We start from the raw sequence: 15,930 nt of genomic DNA on the forward strand, positions 1-15,930 counted from the left end.
CCGGCCGGGACGCGGTGGATTATTCAACCAGCTCACGAAACAATTACAAACATCATTAGGTACGAAGCGTGATGATTTTGAAGATTGCTAATGCGTGACGACCCTGCACCAACATCAAGATTCGTGCAGTTTGGGAACGGTTTGACCGTGCAGTGTTTTATCTGGTGTTTCCATCGAAAGGACAGAAACCGTAAAGGAATCGAACGTATTCCCCCAACTGCCGGTTGAATGCGTCACGGTGCGAACTATCGATCCGGTAGGAATGGACGATTCGATCGAGGCGGGATTGAATTATCAAGCTGTCAGTCTTGATTTTCATCTGATGGGAGTGTATTTTTGTACATATACTTTTCTGCTTCGCTGAACTTTTTCCGACACTTTTTCAGATCTCAAACGGGGAAAGCTTTCCAGCAAAAGAATGAAGCATTTCATCGTTGATTTAACAGTGATTGCAAATGGCAGTGTTTGTCGCTGGGTTTAAGTATGTTTTATGTTTACATTTTGTTCATATTTGGAGATTGAACATTTGGCATTTTAATAGTTGGCAGGCGAGTAATGGTGGAGTAATCTTTTGTAAAGCCTATAAACACGTAGAGAATGCAGTAAATAAATTATGAGCCAGCCAACGTGAGAAAGAACATTTAAATTTATTTCCTAACATGTACCTTTTACTCTTATGCTCCTTTTCTTGTGGAAAAAGCACGAATTAAAATTAAAAATTATTTGATGTAAAGATATCTTTTTTTTAAACTGCATACTTTTATGTGATCGATTCAGGAATTCGTTTGAATTCAAATTATTCCCATATCGAAAATTCTCTGTCGCTGTAAATGCCTGACCAGGTCAGATGGTATGCCTTCTTTTATTTTTTAACGCGTTATTAAACGGTAACAAAAAGATTGATTTGGATTTCTTTTATTCAATTCCTTGAACTCAGATTACCAGGATTCAGCAGGGCTTTTTTTTAGGATTTTGAGACATTGCAGAAAACATCGATACACCAAGAAGAGGAAATTTGCAAATTCTATCAAATAGGTCTATGAATAGGCTACGGCGGGACCGGCGTTCAAATTCCATCCGAACCATTCCACTGTAGACTGACTATACAACTACGTGGTATCGGCCTAAAAGGTCGTTAAGCCAAGAAGAGAGAGAGGTCTCTCCAATAGGACATCATATTATTAAAATATAAAAATTCATAAAAACTCATCATATAAAATTAATAAAAGTATATACAGTATATGAAGTAACTGAAGTATTCAATAAAAAGTTTCATATTTTCCCTCATTTCAAGAGAAAGTAATATCTTTAAGCACTTTCAATACAACGAACCCGGTGCAAACATCTTCAAACAAACAAAACCATCTTCAGTGCTGCAAAAAAAACGTCGCAAAAGAGGTTCCCACTGTTGCGGGAATAGGTTTTTGCGATCAAAAACATGTCACAAGAAAGTTTTTCGAATTCTGCAACGATGCTCCACGAGCGGCAGGCAATAGACAAGTTGCTACAAGTCACACATCATTACAAATTAAAACAGTCACGCACTTGTGCCTTTTCATTCGTCTCCATGAAAAGCGGCACCAGCACAAGCATTACACGCGGTAGGGCGCACTCCTACCGCTCAGGCACCGGAAAGATTTGTCTCGCATGACAGTGTAGATGAGCAACCGGAACTCTACGGTGCCTTTCCGAATCTGTCTTACACACCAGGGACGTGTAGGTCTTTGGTCTTTCCCCGAGACCGAGAAACTTAGGAGGAAAGCTTATTTTTGCGTGGTCCATTTCGGGATGCGGATACGAACCAGGGCACCGTACTATCCTGCCGGCAACATTTAATGCTTGAAATATAACCTCACCGGTTGTGTACGCTGGCTGTGTGCCCACGATGGCAAACGATGGGAAGAATGTCTGAACAGTCTGTAAGTAGTGAAGCACAATTACTCTCTACGATGCTGCGATGAACTGGACGGGGACCGGCTACTAGCAAAAACTAATGCTTTTGCCGTTCGCCAAGTTTTGCGTTTCATGCGACGATACGTATGATTTCCGCTGTTGGAAATTGAAAAATTTCCGCTCCACTTCACTCGTTTTAACTCGTTGCCGACGTAAGAGGTCCTAGAGGTACTCTTAAAATTTGCTTCAGTTTTTTTTGTTGCTTAACTTGCCTGTGCATGGGTGGGTATAGAGGAGAGGTTTGTTTGTTTTTTAAGCCCGCTGTCATAGCGCATAAACGAAAGCATCGTGAAAGTAGCGTGCCAGAGAGCAAAAAAAAAGGCAAAAAGCAGCGGAAAGCTTTGTTTGGACGAGCCAAACATAAATGGGCGTGAAATGGGCAATCTTTTAGCGTGTGTGGTGAGCACTAAAATAGGAAAAAAAATCTCTTGATGTTTATCTTATCATCTCGTGCAGAGTGAGTTCTTTAATTACTCCACTTTTCCGGGTAGGTGCGAACGTAGATTGTCCTACCGGAGCTGCTCGCGCATATTAGCGTAAAAGTGAATGAACAGCCTCAAGCCTCTAGTGTCTAGCTGCTCAACTGTGGTTTAGGCTTGCGTGATGAAAATGAACGAATGAGACAAAAAATGACATTCTTAAAAGATTGCTCAACGACTCGAACCACTCGAATATGATGAATGATGCCAGAGGAACGTTTAAAAGCCATTTTCAAATCAAGAGCATACTAGCCATAAAGTGTTTTCATCGGTAACAGTGGAAAAGAAAAGCCAAAAAGAAATACTTTATGCTTGTGTATATAGGGCACGGCATGAATAGTGCAACAATAAAGAAAGCAAGTTTAAAGCAATACTCCATTCCAGCCGTTACTTATCAGAATATGACCGACCGCGTGTGTGTTGTTGTCTATTTCATATTTTGTTGTATGTACTGGCTGCTATCCTAACAAAGCACTTGAAAAAGGAAAAAAAAGCACAAAAGCAGTAAAGAAACACAGGCGTTGATGAGTTTTCGTTTCCCTGCGGTTTTCCTTGGGCGAGACAAGTATCTCTTTTGTGTTCGTGAATGCTCTGGAAAAGTCGACTATTTTAGTTTCTTTTCGCTTTCACTGTCGCCTGCACAAAGAGTATATACACCGTGGTAAGACCTTTAGGTACGTGGGACTGTACAATGCGTCTTCGAAACCATGTGACTGTTTTACTTTACGGGAGCTACCGAAATTAGAGGTTTTCTTCACGATGAAACACGATAATGGCGGCGATGATGATGATGATATAGGTGTCTGGAGAGATGTAGATAACTAAAAAAAAGAGCACTAGCAGGTTGAACTACTGGAACATGTGAATAACATTAGCGTGGTGAAAAGGATATTAAGCAAAAAGTGATACTAGAACTGTTAGGTTGTACTTCGCGTGAGGTAAGCAATGGTTTGGAGTTGAAAACTAATCCGGTGGGATTTATAGAATTATAAATCCCACCGTCCTGCTTTTATGCTTTGATGAGATCTAAAATTCTTTATCAAAAATACTATTTTCCGTAGAGTGTCTTTACCAGCTTCATTATCACTGTCGTTGATCGGTGGCAGTATAGCTAACACTATAGCATTAGTCATGGGAAAATCATCGTTATTCCCGGAGTAGGATTAATCCGACTCCGAGGCAATCCCAAGTTTACTACGGTTGTTAATTAATTCGGAGAAATCTAGAACCAAATCAGGATCAATCCGAGGTCATCTCCAAAATTAATTCCGGATTCAATTCCGGATTGCATTACGGAAACACTTGCTGTGAATGACATTTGTACCAAAAATCATTGCTGCCGATATTTTTCTCTCTGCCTTCTGGTGACCAGAAAAAGACTCATTGATGTGATGGAAAAGTAGAATAGAAATGTATCCTACAGTTGGATTTGTAAGCCCAAAAATATTTAAGCTCGTCAGACCCCTCTGCCTCATGCGAAAGCGTGTTCTTAAACAAAACGTGTTACTTTTACTTTTAAACATACTTTTTTTATATTTGGGAGATGCGCAATTACTCCAGAATCATCAGGGATAGTCCAATTCCGGTTTATAATACGAAAAAAAATCAGGAGATGCCACAAGTCACTTCGAAGTTGAACCCGGAGTTAATATCTTAGATTACTTCGGGTTACTCCGGAACCAACTCCAAGTGATTCTGTAGCAAACTCCGCGTTACTCCCTAGTAAACTACACATCACTCTTACTTCGAAATTAATCCAAAGTTAACCTGTAAACAATTTGGAAATATTCCGGAGCTACTCAGGTGTTACTCCGAAGTTAATCCGAAGTAATTACTCTCGAGTTTAGTCCGCATTTTTCCGGAGTATACTCCGGTTTTTATACAATGGAGTGGAGCAATGAATCCACTCCGAAGTTCCTACCACTAGATAGCATATGATACCTTATCAGCCTGCCATTAAACTTTCCTTGGTAACTTCAAGTTTTCTTCCATTTGGTAAATTACAAAAGTAGCATGTTATTGACATTAATTGAAAAGTTAGTTAATGCAGTAACACCTTAGCATCGTCAAAGTTGGATTGAAACTGCTTTCGATCACCAATTATTCTAATATATTACATACGCAATCGATCCTGCATAGTAGTGGTTGAACGATGGTCACCAGAGCTACTATTGTTGTAACGATTCTTCCCATTCTAATCCGAACAATCGGCTGCCTCAGCTGTGCTGATCGGGCGGGAAACAGTGTGCCCCAGGAAGGACTAGCACTTCAAAAAGGAGCACTCACTTTTTTCTACATGGCGATTGATCCGATTGAGACTAATCTGCCATCCATTCCGGAGTTTAAATATTCATTAGGACGCTGCCTGCAGGTACACATCGAAACGGACAAGAAGCAATTGAACATCAGCATCGACTGTTTAAACGATCGTATAATTCATACCTATTCGCGAAAGATTTACGCCTCAACCGCATACGTACTTCATGAATTTTCAAACAATACACAAGGGAATCGAACATTCGAGCTGTTTATGTGTTTGTCCAACCCTCACCGTCAATACTGGCTAGTTGTGAATCGGGAGCCAAAGTTTCTCGATGCACTGACGGTATCCTGGACCCAGTTAACATTCTACGAAGAGTGTGCGTGTAATTTTCGGCTGGTGTATAACATTCTTTACACAAACCCTCCTGCCAGGCTGAAGTACCCCAGGAAAGCTGCACCGTACAGCTGGAAAACGAAATCATATTTGATGGTAACGGGAGTAGTCATCTGTCTTTTAATTGTATTACTGCTGTGTGTTATTTGCTCTTTCTTTTAAGACGTACGCATTTCAGTTTCGTGTAGTTGTGCAATGGAAAAAACAAAAATAATATTATAATGCCTCAAACGATTAATTTGAAGTTTAATGTGAAGAAAGTGGCATCTCAGAGAAGCATTCTGCAAGTATAAGCTGCTACGTAATGAGCATTTCAAGTGATGATTGTTAGTGCTTTCTCGCAAGGGTTGGATCGAGTAATTTAATATCACCTTCCTTCAACTGTAACGAGCTGCCTTATTCATCTAAGCGAGTGAAACAGTTAGAGTACGAGCTTGTCGGAACTCGCCATGCTGTTGACGATAGGGAAAAAAAAGCTCTCGGTTGGTTTGGTGTGCTACTTTACGCTGGAACATTGTATCACCCGTCTGTCTGGCAACTGATAGTAACGTTCCAGATTGGATGTGCATTCGATGAGCATGACTAGTTTTCCCAATTAAATCACCGTCGTGGCATCGGTCCTAATGAGCGGTAAACGAGAAGGCCTACAATCTAACATGCCGGTGTAACCATGTGGTTGTAATTCTCTATTCTTTCTTTGTCTACAGTTGTATTTATAAATAAAAAATCTAGTCTGGTCGTATGAGTTACCCCGGCTATCCTACACACTGTTAATAAAATCATGGTAACGAAAGTGATTTTGTGGAATAGAAGTTGAGCATAGTTCAAATACAACGTATACAAAGTTGCAAAAACAACGTGACAAACCGAAATGTTGTGGGAAGTTTTGTTTTATTTCTCTACAACTGTTTGACACGTTGAAAAATTACCTAAAAGACCGTTTTATTATGCACACGTGACACTTTAGCATGGTTTTTCGTGACTTCACCGTCCCAGGGCAGCTGTTCGGTAACTTTTATGCACAAAAGCCGCTCGATTCAGTGCAAGATGAGGGAATAGAATGTTGATGCATTTCTCTTCCCTCGCAGAAAAAGTTGGTTAGTTAGCGTGCTAAGGAAAACTTTATGCCCACCCAGGCAGTGGTTCTCGTCGCAAGAGAAATTATGTTGATTAAACAGCGAGAAGTGTAGGTGTGTGTGTGCGTGCATACGTAGGTGAAAGAGTGTGTGTTTCCTTTCTTTTTAACAAATTATCAGTCATTCTTGAGCCGATTCATTAAACGAGCCACACCGCGGTTCTGATGAAGCGTGACATGGCGATTAAAGTTTTCACTTTATCATAAGTACTCGCGGTACCCCGTTCTGCTGATGCCTGACAAATGGCGATCGTCATTTGCATCACGGAATGGATTTTGGGGCTGCGAGGACTGCTGACTCAACACGCCTGAAATAATACATCTCGCGCCGAGGGACAACGCAACGGGCGGGGGTAAAAACGTTAAAGGACCTGTCTGTGAACGAGATTCAGCTGGCGGAAAATTGCAAAGTTTTGATGGAAAATGCTCGAGCGTACGCTCTCGTCTTGTGCCCGCGCTCGCGAAGAAAAGTTATTACACAAAACGGAATTTTTAATGACAAAATGTTAATGCGAAACTAAAATTTCTTCCCTCTGCTGCGAACCGCTGCTCGTTTTGTTTCCCGATTGTGTGCCCGCACCGCTGTGCCGTTTCTCTGCACTCACCCGTCACCGCACAGCTATGGTGACTGATTTACCACGGACGGACGGTTTGCTTTCTATCTAGGTGGTGCTGCACTCTGAAAAGTTTTCCAGCGTACACTCGTACCCCGATTGAGTAAAGGAGGCTCAATGGTGGAGAAACTGTTTGAACGATGAAATGGAGTGCGTTTTCTGAGCGTAGACAAACTTGCCGATGCGTTGTCTTTCCATTCAATATTCTACGCGGATGGTTGAATCTTACGGAAAGCGGGGGAAAAAAGATGTGTCACCAGGCACAAAACTTAAGATTGACAGAGTTTGAATGCAGCGTACACAATTGGTTGCAGAAAGTTTGTTTTTTTTTTCTGTGAGAGGAAACTATAAACTTTTGGCAATTTTCAGTTGGGAAAGTTTATCAAATTAAGCATCTTTTGGCATCCAATTACTTAACCGAGACTATATTAACGACGGTCGGACGCAATGTTTGGTCACAGCACAAGTAAAGGCTTATTCTTCACATCAAATAAAAAAAAACTTAAAATGATTGGAATCCAATCTGTGCTTGATTAAATACTGCTGAGTACAATAAATGGGATGTTATTATAGTATTTCAACTTAAATAAGTAGAAGTGCAAAGGAATAGAAAAGTCAATTTTGCGTACGAGATTTAATTCCGGTCCTTCTGTGTGAAGATAAGCACCGTTGGCCGGTCCTCGTCAACTTAGCACATCATATACCCGATTTACGGAAGCCAGAAATAGCTCCCAATTATAGGGTCCCAGAAAGAGTGACAGGACTAGGAGTGAAATACCAACCGGACACTGTAATGATGGCTGGCACTATCAATAACTCTTATCAAGGGTTACATAAGATGAAAAAAAATTCAAACATTAAATACAAAACGATGTACTTTGATTATAACATAGTATTTTTGAATTTTTCCATTATTTTTTTACTTCGTAAAAAAGTAGTCCTAAAATATAATAAAATTAATTAAAATTTCTCCATCAGGTTATGTGCGTCTTGTCCCGGGGAATGTTTGCATTAGTTCTTATGACATTTAAAGATTTTTTTTATTGGTTTATTTATGATATGTTTATATATGATATATCATATTTATGATATGATTTATGATTTATGGCATGAGCGCGCGTTACCGTATAGTCATTTAAGGAAAAATGTTATCAAAAGATATTTTACCTAGTGACATATAACAATTCTTTTCAAATAATGTATCGAACAATTTTGAATGGAGGCGCCTAGTACTTGACGCATGTAATTAAACACTTTGACTATTCTGACCCGCCTGACTTGTTTGTACATATGGCTTGTACCTCATATTAACTAGTGTGAGATAATCCCTTTGAATAGGGGATCGGACGGAATTCACACTGTAATCTAGGAGAAAAACTTTAAAAGTGTTTATTCTTACGTCCTGAATTTCATGCCTGCATGTGTCTGCCAATAATTCATTATAACGCCAAGTGTTGTAGTTGTAATTTTGCTATTGCAATTATGTATATGTACATGTATTTGTTTATTTGTTCGGCTGAAGGCCTAACAACAAGCGGAGGGAACGGAAAGGCACATAGAGGGGAATCGAATTGCGTAGAATGAGAGCATCTATAGCATTCAAAAATACTCCAGTGATAAAAGAAGACTGATTTAAGAAACCTGGCGGTAGGGAACCAAATCACTAAGCTGTATTCCAACATGGGAACGGTTCGCATGGGATTTGAGCCCAGGTCTTGCCATGTGAAGACCGGCACCATTGCCGCATCTACTTCCGGGACGTGAGACAAGTTCGCGTGTTGCGTTTGACTCTCTGCAGGTGACTCAATAATTAAACTTTGAATGTTGCCGTATGTTATACTTTTAATTAAATCTTACTTTCGGAAAGTGAGGTTTGTTGGTTTTGCTTTGAATTTTTCTATGAAAACGTGAAGCCATTATAACACCCAATGGAAGAGAAACTGATTAGAACGTGTAATAAAAGCATTAGATTAAGCCTAAAATCGTGTTCGATCACACATTAGTTTAGTAAAAATTTATGTAATCTGTGCGATCCCTTCCGCATGAAATAGGCAGTACGGTCTGTTTAGCTTGTTTAAAAGTTTTGTTTGTTTTAGCTTGTTTCAAAGTAATGTTTCGGTGAAGTGTCCGGATTAAACATTTTTGGTGCGAATAACCATTGATCGTGCCGTTTCGGCTCGTACCCGCTGTGCCTTGATGCAATAGTTTGAAACAAAAACCAGGAAAAGATTTTCTTGAATAAGAAAACACCATTACATGGTGGCCCATGGTTGGGTGCAGCAAGCTGCGTTTTGTTGTCAGAAAATTTAATTAAAAATTGTGTTCTATTTTCATTTCACTCTGCATACGAAAAGTCGTTCTTATGGAGTGCTTACACAGCAACGAAGTAGCATAAAATTAATATGGCTCGTTGGTAACCTTTATCGTTTCAGGCTTTTTGGTTCTGTTTTGTTTTGTTTTTTTTTTTTTTGAAAGCAAACTAGAATTTTTTATCAGCATCCTTTGCAGCAACCAGGTTCGTGTGACCTGTAGGTGAGCCGAAACAAAGGCTACCCAAAAACACACACGGTATAGGAAAATGAGTACAGTAAGAAGCAAATGTGTATGGAGCCGATAAACTGCATACAGTGTCGGTGCAGTTATAGTAACAGGAGGTACTAATTAGAGAAATTAAATGAGAAGCTTGTAGAATAAACAACAACCGCAGGGTTAATACATGGCGTACGAAACGGAAAAGAGAACGAGAGAAAGAGAAACAGAGAAGAAGGGAGATAGTGATGAAGCGTAGGGAGAACAAGAGGGTGAAGTAGAAAAAGAAACAATATTAAGGCTTTTCCACCTTTGTTGATGAAATAACACACGAGAAGAAGAATGCACAAGATTCGGAAAAGAAATACATACTTCTCTATGCTATTTTGTTACCTAATGTACCTGAGGATAAGTGAGAAGACTCTTAGGAAGAGGTAAAATAATTAAAAGTGAATGTAACACAGTAATGTAACTCTTTTTAATCCCAGTTTAGTTTGTATTTGAATTTCTTTGTTTAAATGAATAGTCCATCATGTTTTGTTGGTGTGTGATTTGAATTAGATAGTTAAATTATAAATTCTTTAAGTGCGATAAATTGTATAAGAATAAGGCTCACAGACAAAAATAAATAAATAAACCAATGAAATTAAACTAAGCATGACTGAAACTAAAACATAAGAGCATGATTTGTTGCTATAAAATATTTCGCCATTATAACTCCTTACCGAGCCATACCGAGGCTTTGTTTCATAGACTGTTAAGACAAGAAGTTCCGCTTCACAGCGCGTAGCATTTGGTTCCTTTCCCGGGCGTTTCATTTTTTCCCCTCGTATCTCGACCAGTTGCTTAGTTACGCATTACTTTGTTAAACGAAGCGAACGCTCAAGGGTATGATGAGTGGGTGACACGGGTTTCGCCGACCTGTGCTACGAGGAATCGAGGATAATCCGATGTTACACTTGGCTTACGTAAGATCCTTATTCAAGCTGAATGCAGCCCGTGGTGTACTTCTGAGGATTTATCTAGAGAAAAGGTATTTTTCAGCATTTCTGAAGGGGAGGAGTGTTGCATGAATTTGGTTTTGATTATACCTTTCGGTGCTTGAATGAATGTAAAATTCTAAACAAAAAATATTTATATCAAGCGGTACTTTTTTATTGCAAGGCGAAGGCTCTTCCCTCTTTGTTTGCTTCGTAGATTGTGAGCTAAGTGTAAGAGATTAAAATAAATTTTGCATAAAATATGACTTTAAAGCGACCTGCCGTCATGCTTAATAATAAATAAATAAATGTATTTAAAACAGAGTTGCCACACCATCTCTAAATAAAATATTATTACTTAAACAATTTTATGAGTGCTTCGTATAGTTGAAAATGGAAAGATTTAGAAAAAAATTCCGCATAAGCAGCCTGGCCGCTTTCCTCAATTGTCGGTTTAATTATGTAACAGTTTCTTGAATAAGTATTAATTATTATTCAGCCTTAAATGCCAGGATTAGGGAAAGAAAAAGGAGAAAATGCCTTATTATTAATGTTCATTGTTCCAGTCACACATGGTGTTGATAATCTGACGACGTGCCGTCATACTTAATAATAAATAAAATAAATAAATTACTCATGATTTAAATTTTTTCCATAGAGTGGTTTGCAGTGTAACAGTTATAACGTTGTTGAACATTTGTAAATTTTGTTAATGGGAAAATAAATGAAAATTTTAAATCCAACCAACTGAAGGCATGTCCGCAAAGTTATCCAGCTTATTTTTCATGCACAAGGTATTGACAACGCTTGACGGTACATTATGAGCAAATAAATCCAGCTTAGGCAAGGTAAATCCTACGCATGCTGCAAAATCCTACTGATCTTACAAGTTTTTATAGTCAGCTATAGATAGGTACAACTGGAAGCAAATGATCCTTTTAATTATCCTTTCTTCTCTTTTTCATTTTTTTAATGCTTTGTAACTTTTCATTTAATTTATCAACAGGCATGGGCTTATACTCAACTAAACAAAAAAATCTTATTTGATTAACTCAACATTACCACATGTAGCATTTATTTTCTACCCAACCAAACTTAGGTATGTATCCAAATACAACATGCCTTCGTCCAATACGTTTAACTGTGATGTAAATCATTTAAACTGTTTATCACAGCTAACCGTCGTACGCGAGCAGCCGGCGTGGAAAATCGGAAAAAGGTACATCCGATTTACCTTTGGAATGGAAAATTGACCATTTAGTTGGTACTGGCGACCATATGACATATTCCGGTCACATCCTATCGCGGTGCACATTCCGTCAAATGCTATCGGAGAGTCAATGGCCGCGGTCAACCACAGATTATGCCATCAGATAAGTGGCTCTCGAGCTAAACACCTAATGATGTTTACGCTTCCATGGAGCAGCATTTGCACAGCATAATACCCCGGTTGGCATTAATGGCAACCGCTACTGTTGGAAGGGCACACGCATCGAATGTCGAATCCTGACGCCAACCACAACAGCTCGCTGTAACGCTGTTTGCGCTGAATGGAGGCAAAACATTTTAATGGCAGCGAGCAATGAGCAATGGTTGACTGTTTTTTTTTGTGTGTGTTGTGCCAATGTGCTTGTAAAAGTCGCATTAAAATGGTACTATTTGGCGAAGTTTTGTGTACCGGGCGAGTTTTAATGCTCAAGGATTGAGTTGGTTTAGTATATTTACATATAAATCTGTTGTACCATGAACCATTTTCGTCGGTCATTTTCCTACTGGTGAGACATTAAAGCAAGAAAAGTAATTTATAGTTTGTATGTTGGGGCTGTACGGGGGCCGTGGCGATAGCGTAGCCGGATAGCGTTCGCACGGTAGGTAGGTTCGTGATTCAAATCCAGTTTGAATCGCACCCCCTTGGTGAAGACTGACTATCAAACCACGTAGTATCAGCAAATTTGGTGAGCCAATATTTGACATGATCTAGCAGGTCTTTTACGCCAACAAAAAAATTACAGAAGGGGGCATGAAAAGAAATGTAAATAAAAAGATTTATAGAGATATAATCGGAAAGAATGTAAAATGTTGAATATTCTGACAGCAAGGGGCATAGGAAAGGTATAGCTTTTTAAGATAATTTAACTTCGAGTTAGGTTCCAACCATGTTAAATATGTACATTTATAAATCGCTTAAATGTAGCCCCTTCACGCAATCTAGGGGTGTCTTTGAACATCGCTTAGATTGTCAATAAAAAATGGTGCGCAAAAAAGAAAAGAGGCAAGGTGTCGTTCCATATTATCGATTTAGCACATGATTGCGTTTTATTGACTTTCTCTCGGTCGGTATCGTTTACGTGCCGTGTAGTTTCGCGATAGGCACGTACTGCGTTGTGTATATCGCATCTGGGAAGGATTGCGTGCCCTGTCATCAAGGTACTTCAAAGTAACGGATCTATTCTTTGTTCGTCACGTGTTTGAATCAATGTCTGATAGATGTGTATCTATGGTACAACATATCGATGCGAAGATGTTTTTGATTGTATATTTCTGCTTCGCAGCAGTTTTTTTTCTGGGGGTTGTGTGTAACATATACTGATATTTTTCTTATCAAACTCATTTATTTGGACAAATTAGTATGATAGAAAAGAAGTATACAAGAGATAACACAATAGGACGTTGTTTCGCTCGGAACAGGAACGCGCAGTACTTCATAACTTGAAGAGACAATGATCAGTGGCTGAGATGCGAGTGGTATTTAGTGCGTTTAGGAATGCTCACTACATTGGCAACATTCTCGAGCCCAAATAAACTTATGCTCAAAAGACTCGTCTGCTGAACGAAATAAGCATTATGCATACTATTTTGTTCTGTTCGATCTGTTCTGTAGAGATATGCGCCACAAGATTTCTTCTTGTTTTATGTTTTCTTCAATATGTAATCGAGACGCAATTATGGCATTCTTGAAAATATTTTGCATTCTGAGCTAACGAGAGGATTTGGTTGAATTGCTTTCGAATCGAAACTAAGCAAAATTGCGCCTAGTACTACTTGTATCTGTTTACTTCGGGATATGTACTAACTTATCAGGCGCTACAGCCGCTTTGTGGGCTTGGCCTGCCGCAGCAGAGTCCGGAACCGCTCACGGTTCCGCGCCATCGAACGCCAATCCGTTTTACTGGCCTCGATGGCGAATGATGGCACCTCAATCTGGGCCTACCATGTCTCCTCTGTCCGTGTGGACGGCCTAAAAGGACTTTCTGAGCTGGGTCGTCCGGTGCCATGCGTATAACATGGCCAGCCCATTGGGGCCTTGCGAGCCTAATTCGCTGCACGACGGTAAGGTCGTCATACAGTTCGTACAGCTCGTCGTTGTAGCGGCTCTTCCATTGTCCTTCCATACATACAGGGCCAACGATCCTTCTGAGCATCTTCCTTTCGAACGCGGCTAAGAACGCTTCGTCTGTTTTGGCCAAGGTCCATGTCTCAGAGGCGTATGTGAGTACTGAGACTATAAAGGTACGATACAGTCCCAGCTTCGACCGTCGCGAAAGGGTTTTTTGAGGTGAGTTCTCTATGCTGTGGTCGGTGCTGACTTTTGACCCGAGAGAGGTGCAGTTTTTCACGACTTCAAATTTGCGGTCCCCTATTCGTACATCACCCCCACGTAGTTCCGGATTTCTTGGTATGGCCGCTGATGGTGCCACCATCAATTTGGTCTTTGCCTCGTTAATCTGCAACTCAAGGTTTTCTGTCGCCTGCTCGATCAATGCCAGGATCTGGATTGACTTAGAAGAATGGTAGTTGAATAGAATAGAAGATGGTTCCCGAAGTCTCCCCCTCCGAGTCACGGATGGCCTTCTCTAGCATCAGATTGAAAAGCAGACAGGCGAGCCCATCTTCCTGACGCAGGCCTTTGGTGGTTGCAAAGGACCCTGAGAGTTTTCCATCCACCTTCACCTGGCATATGACGTTGGTCATGGTCATTCTAACAAGCCTGAACAGTTTGGCCTGGATTTCAAAAGAGCTCATGGCGTCGTAAAGTTTTACCACTTGCTATGCTATCATATGCGGCCTTGAAATCTATGAAGAGATGATCATGTTCTACTGCTGTTCAGCCATCTTCTCCAAGATTTGCCGCATGGTGAAGATCTGGTCAGTGGTAAATTTTCCGTTTTGGAATCCCCTTTCGAAGTTACAAGCTTATCCTGATGAATTAGAGAGAATATTTTGTCGGCTGTATTCAACACCGTAAGACCCCTGTGGTTGTTACAGTCCAACATATCTCCCGTCTTGTATAAGGGATAGATAATGCCGAGATTCCAATCACAAGGCATCGATTCGCTATCCCATACCTCAGTAACAAATTGATGAACCTCATTTTCTAGTGAGGCACCCCCGTTTTTTACCAGTCCGAATACGATTCTGTCGATTCCGGATGCCTTATTGTTCTTTTACCGACAGATAGCTTCTCGATTTCAGGTATGGTGTCTCTTAAGACAATAAAAATGACTCGAAATGTTTAATATAAAATAATGAAATATTGAATAATTTGTAGTTTATTAACTTTTAGTATTTTATTCTGTATTCTTAAACGAAACATGATGCTATAAATGTAAATAGATCCCTTTTAGAAAATGCTTCAGAACTAGCGTATCTGTACACTATCACGTTAGAAACGTGCACTGAAAGCAACCTGGGAGAAAACTTAATTCACATAGATTTCCCAAGATCTCCAATGGTGTACGGTGTGGAAGGAGAAAAAGGAGTGTCTGAAAATCGGTCCATCGGTGGTAGTGTACTCGGACTGTGCATCGGTACCCAAAGAAACCTGATCACTCTAGGATACGATGTGCAATTTTCTACGCTGCTTATGATTCCCAAGTTACACTGTGAAGGCATAGTTTCCCATTCGGTAGTAATAATAAATGTAAATAATCTCTCTCCCATTATCGATGGAACGTATCGGGCGGCTCGTTAAGTATTGCTTCTTCGCAGGCAAGCCAACTGCTCAATCAGTACGCTTGCTTCGGTAGGGTTCGTAGTTTCAGGGGAAATATCACTTCAGGTAATTTGAGATAAAATGCTAAAGTAATAACCGGCACCAGATGGTCGGTTTGCCGAACAATTCAGATATCAATGCCCGGAGAATTAGTATCAAGTTATCCGGCCGTTTTATGAATGGTAATGGAGGTAGGGCGCATTAGTGGTGTTTGGGAATATCTTTTTCTATTGCATCGTATTGATTCCTTTTGTAAACAAGCTATGAGTAAATGAGTAATAAATAAATTTGTGCAAGTTATTCAACGTGCAATTAAATTTAGTGGAACGCGCCTATTTTCACAGAACGCTAAACAAAATTTTTTTTTTATCACGCAGAAGCGGACTACAATTTCAGTTTTCAAAATAAGCATACTTTTTACTAAATATTCTTAAAGTTTTTGCTCGCAATACATCGCAAGCTTTTAGTTTTGGTCACAGCAAGTAGTTCATTAATATGCATACTTTAATGTATGTCCCATCGGCAGTCGTTGGCGCATAGTATCGTGGTAGTGCCTCGATACAGAAATTGATTGCTTCCGTTAGCGACCAA

General features: G+C 39.9%; 1 protein-coding gene across 1 annotated transcript; it reads left to right on the forward strand.

Moving 5' to 3' along the window:
- The first annotated feature begins 4,728 nt into the window (after positions 1-4,728).
- Positions 4,729-5,250, forward strand: LOC126567098 (uncharacterized). The gene has a single exon (XM_050223331.1). It carries the CDS (start codon positions 4,729-4,731, stop codon positions 5,248-5,250), a length of 522 nt encoding a protein of 173 aa, XP_050079288.1.
- The last annotated feature ends 10,680 nt before the right edge of the window (positions 5,251-15,930 follow it).

Source organism: Anopheles maculipalpis, chromosome 2RL (genome assembly GCF_943734695.1).
Source record: "Anopheles maculipalpis chromosome 2RL, idAnoMacuDA_375_x, whole genome shotgun sequence".
In the NCBI taxonomy this organism is placed as follows: domain Eukaryota; kingdom Metazoa; phylum Arthropoda; class Insecta; order Diptera; family Culicidae; genus Anopheles; species Anopheles maculipalpis.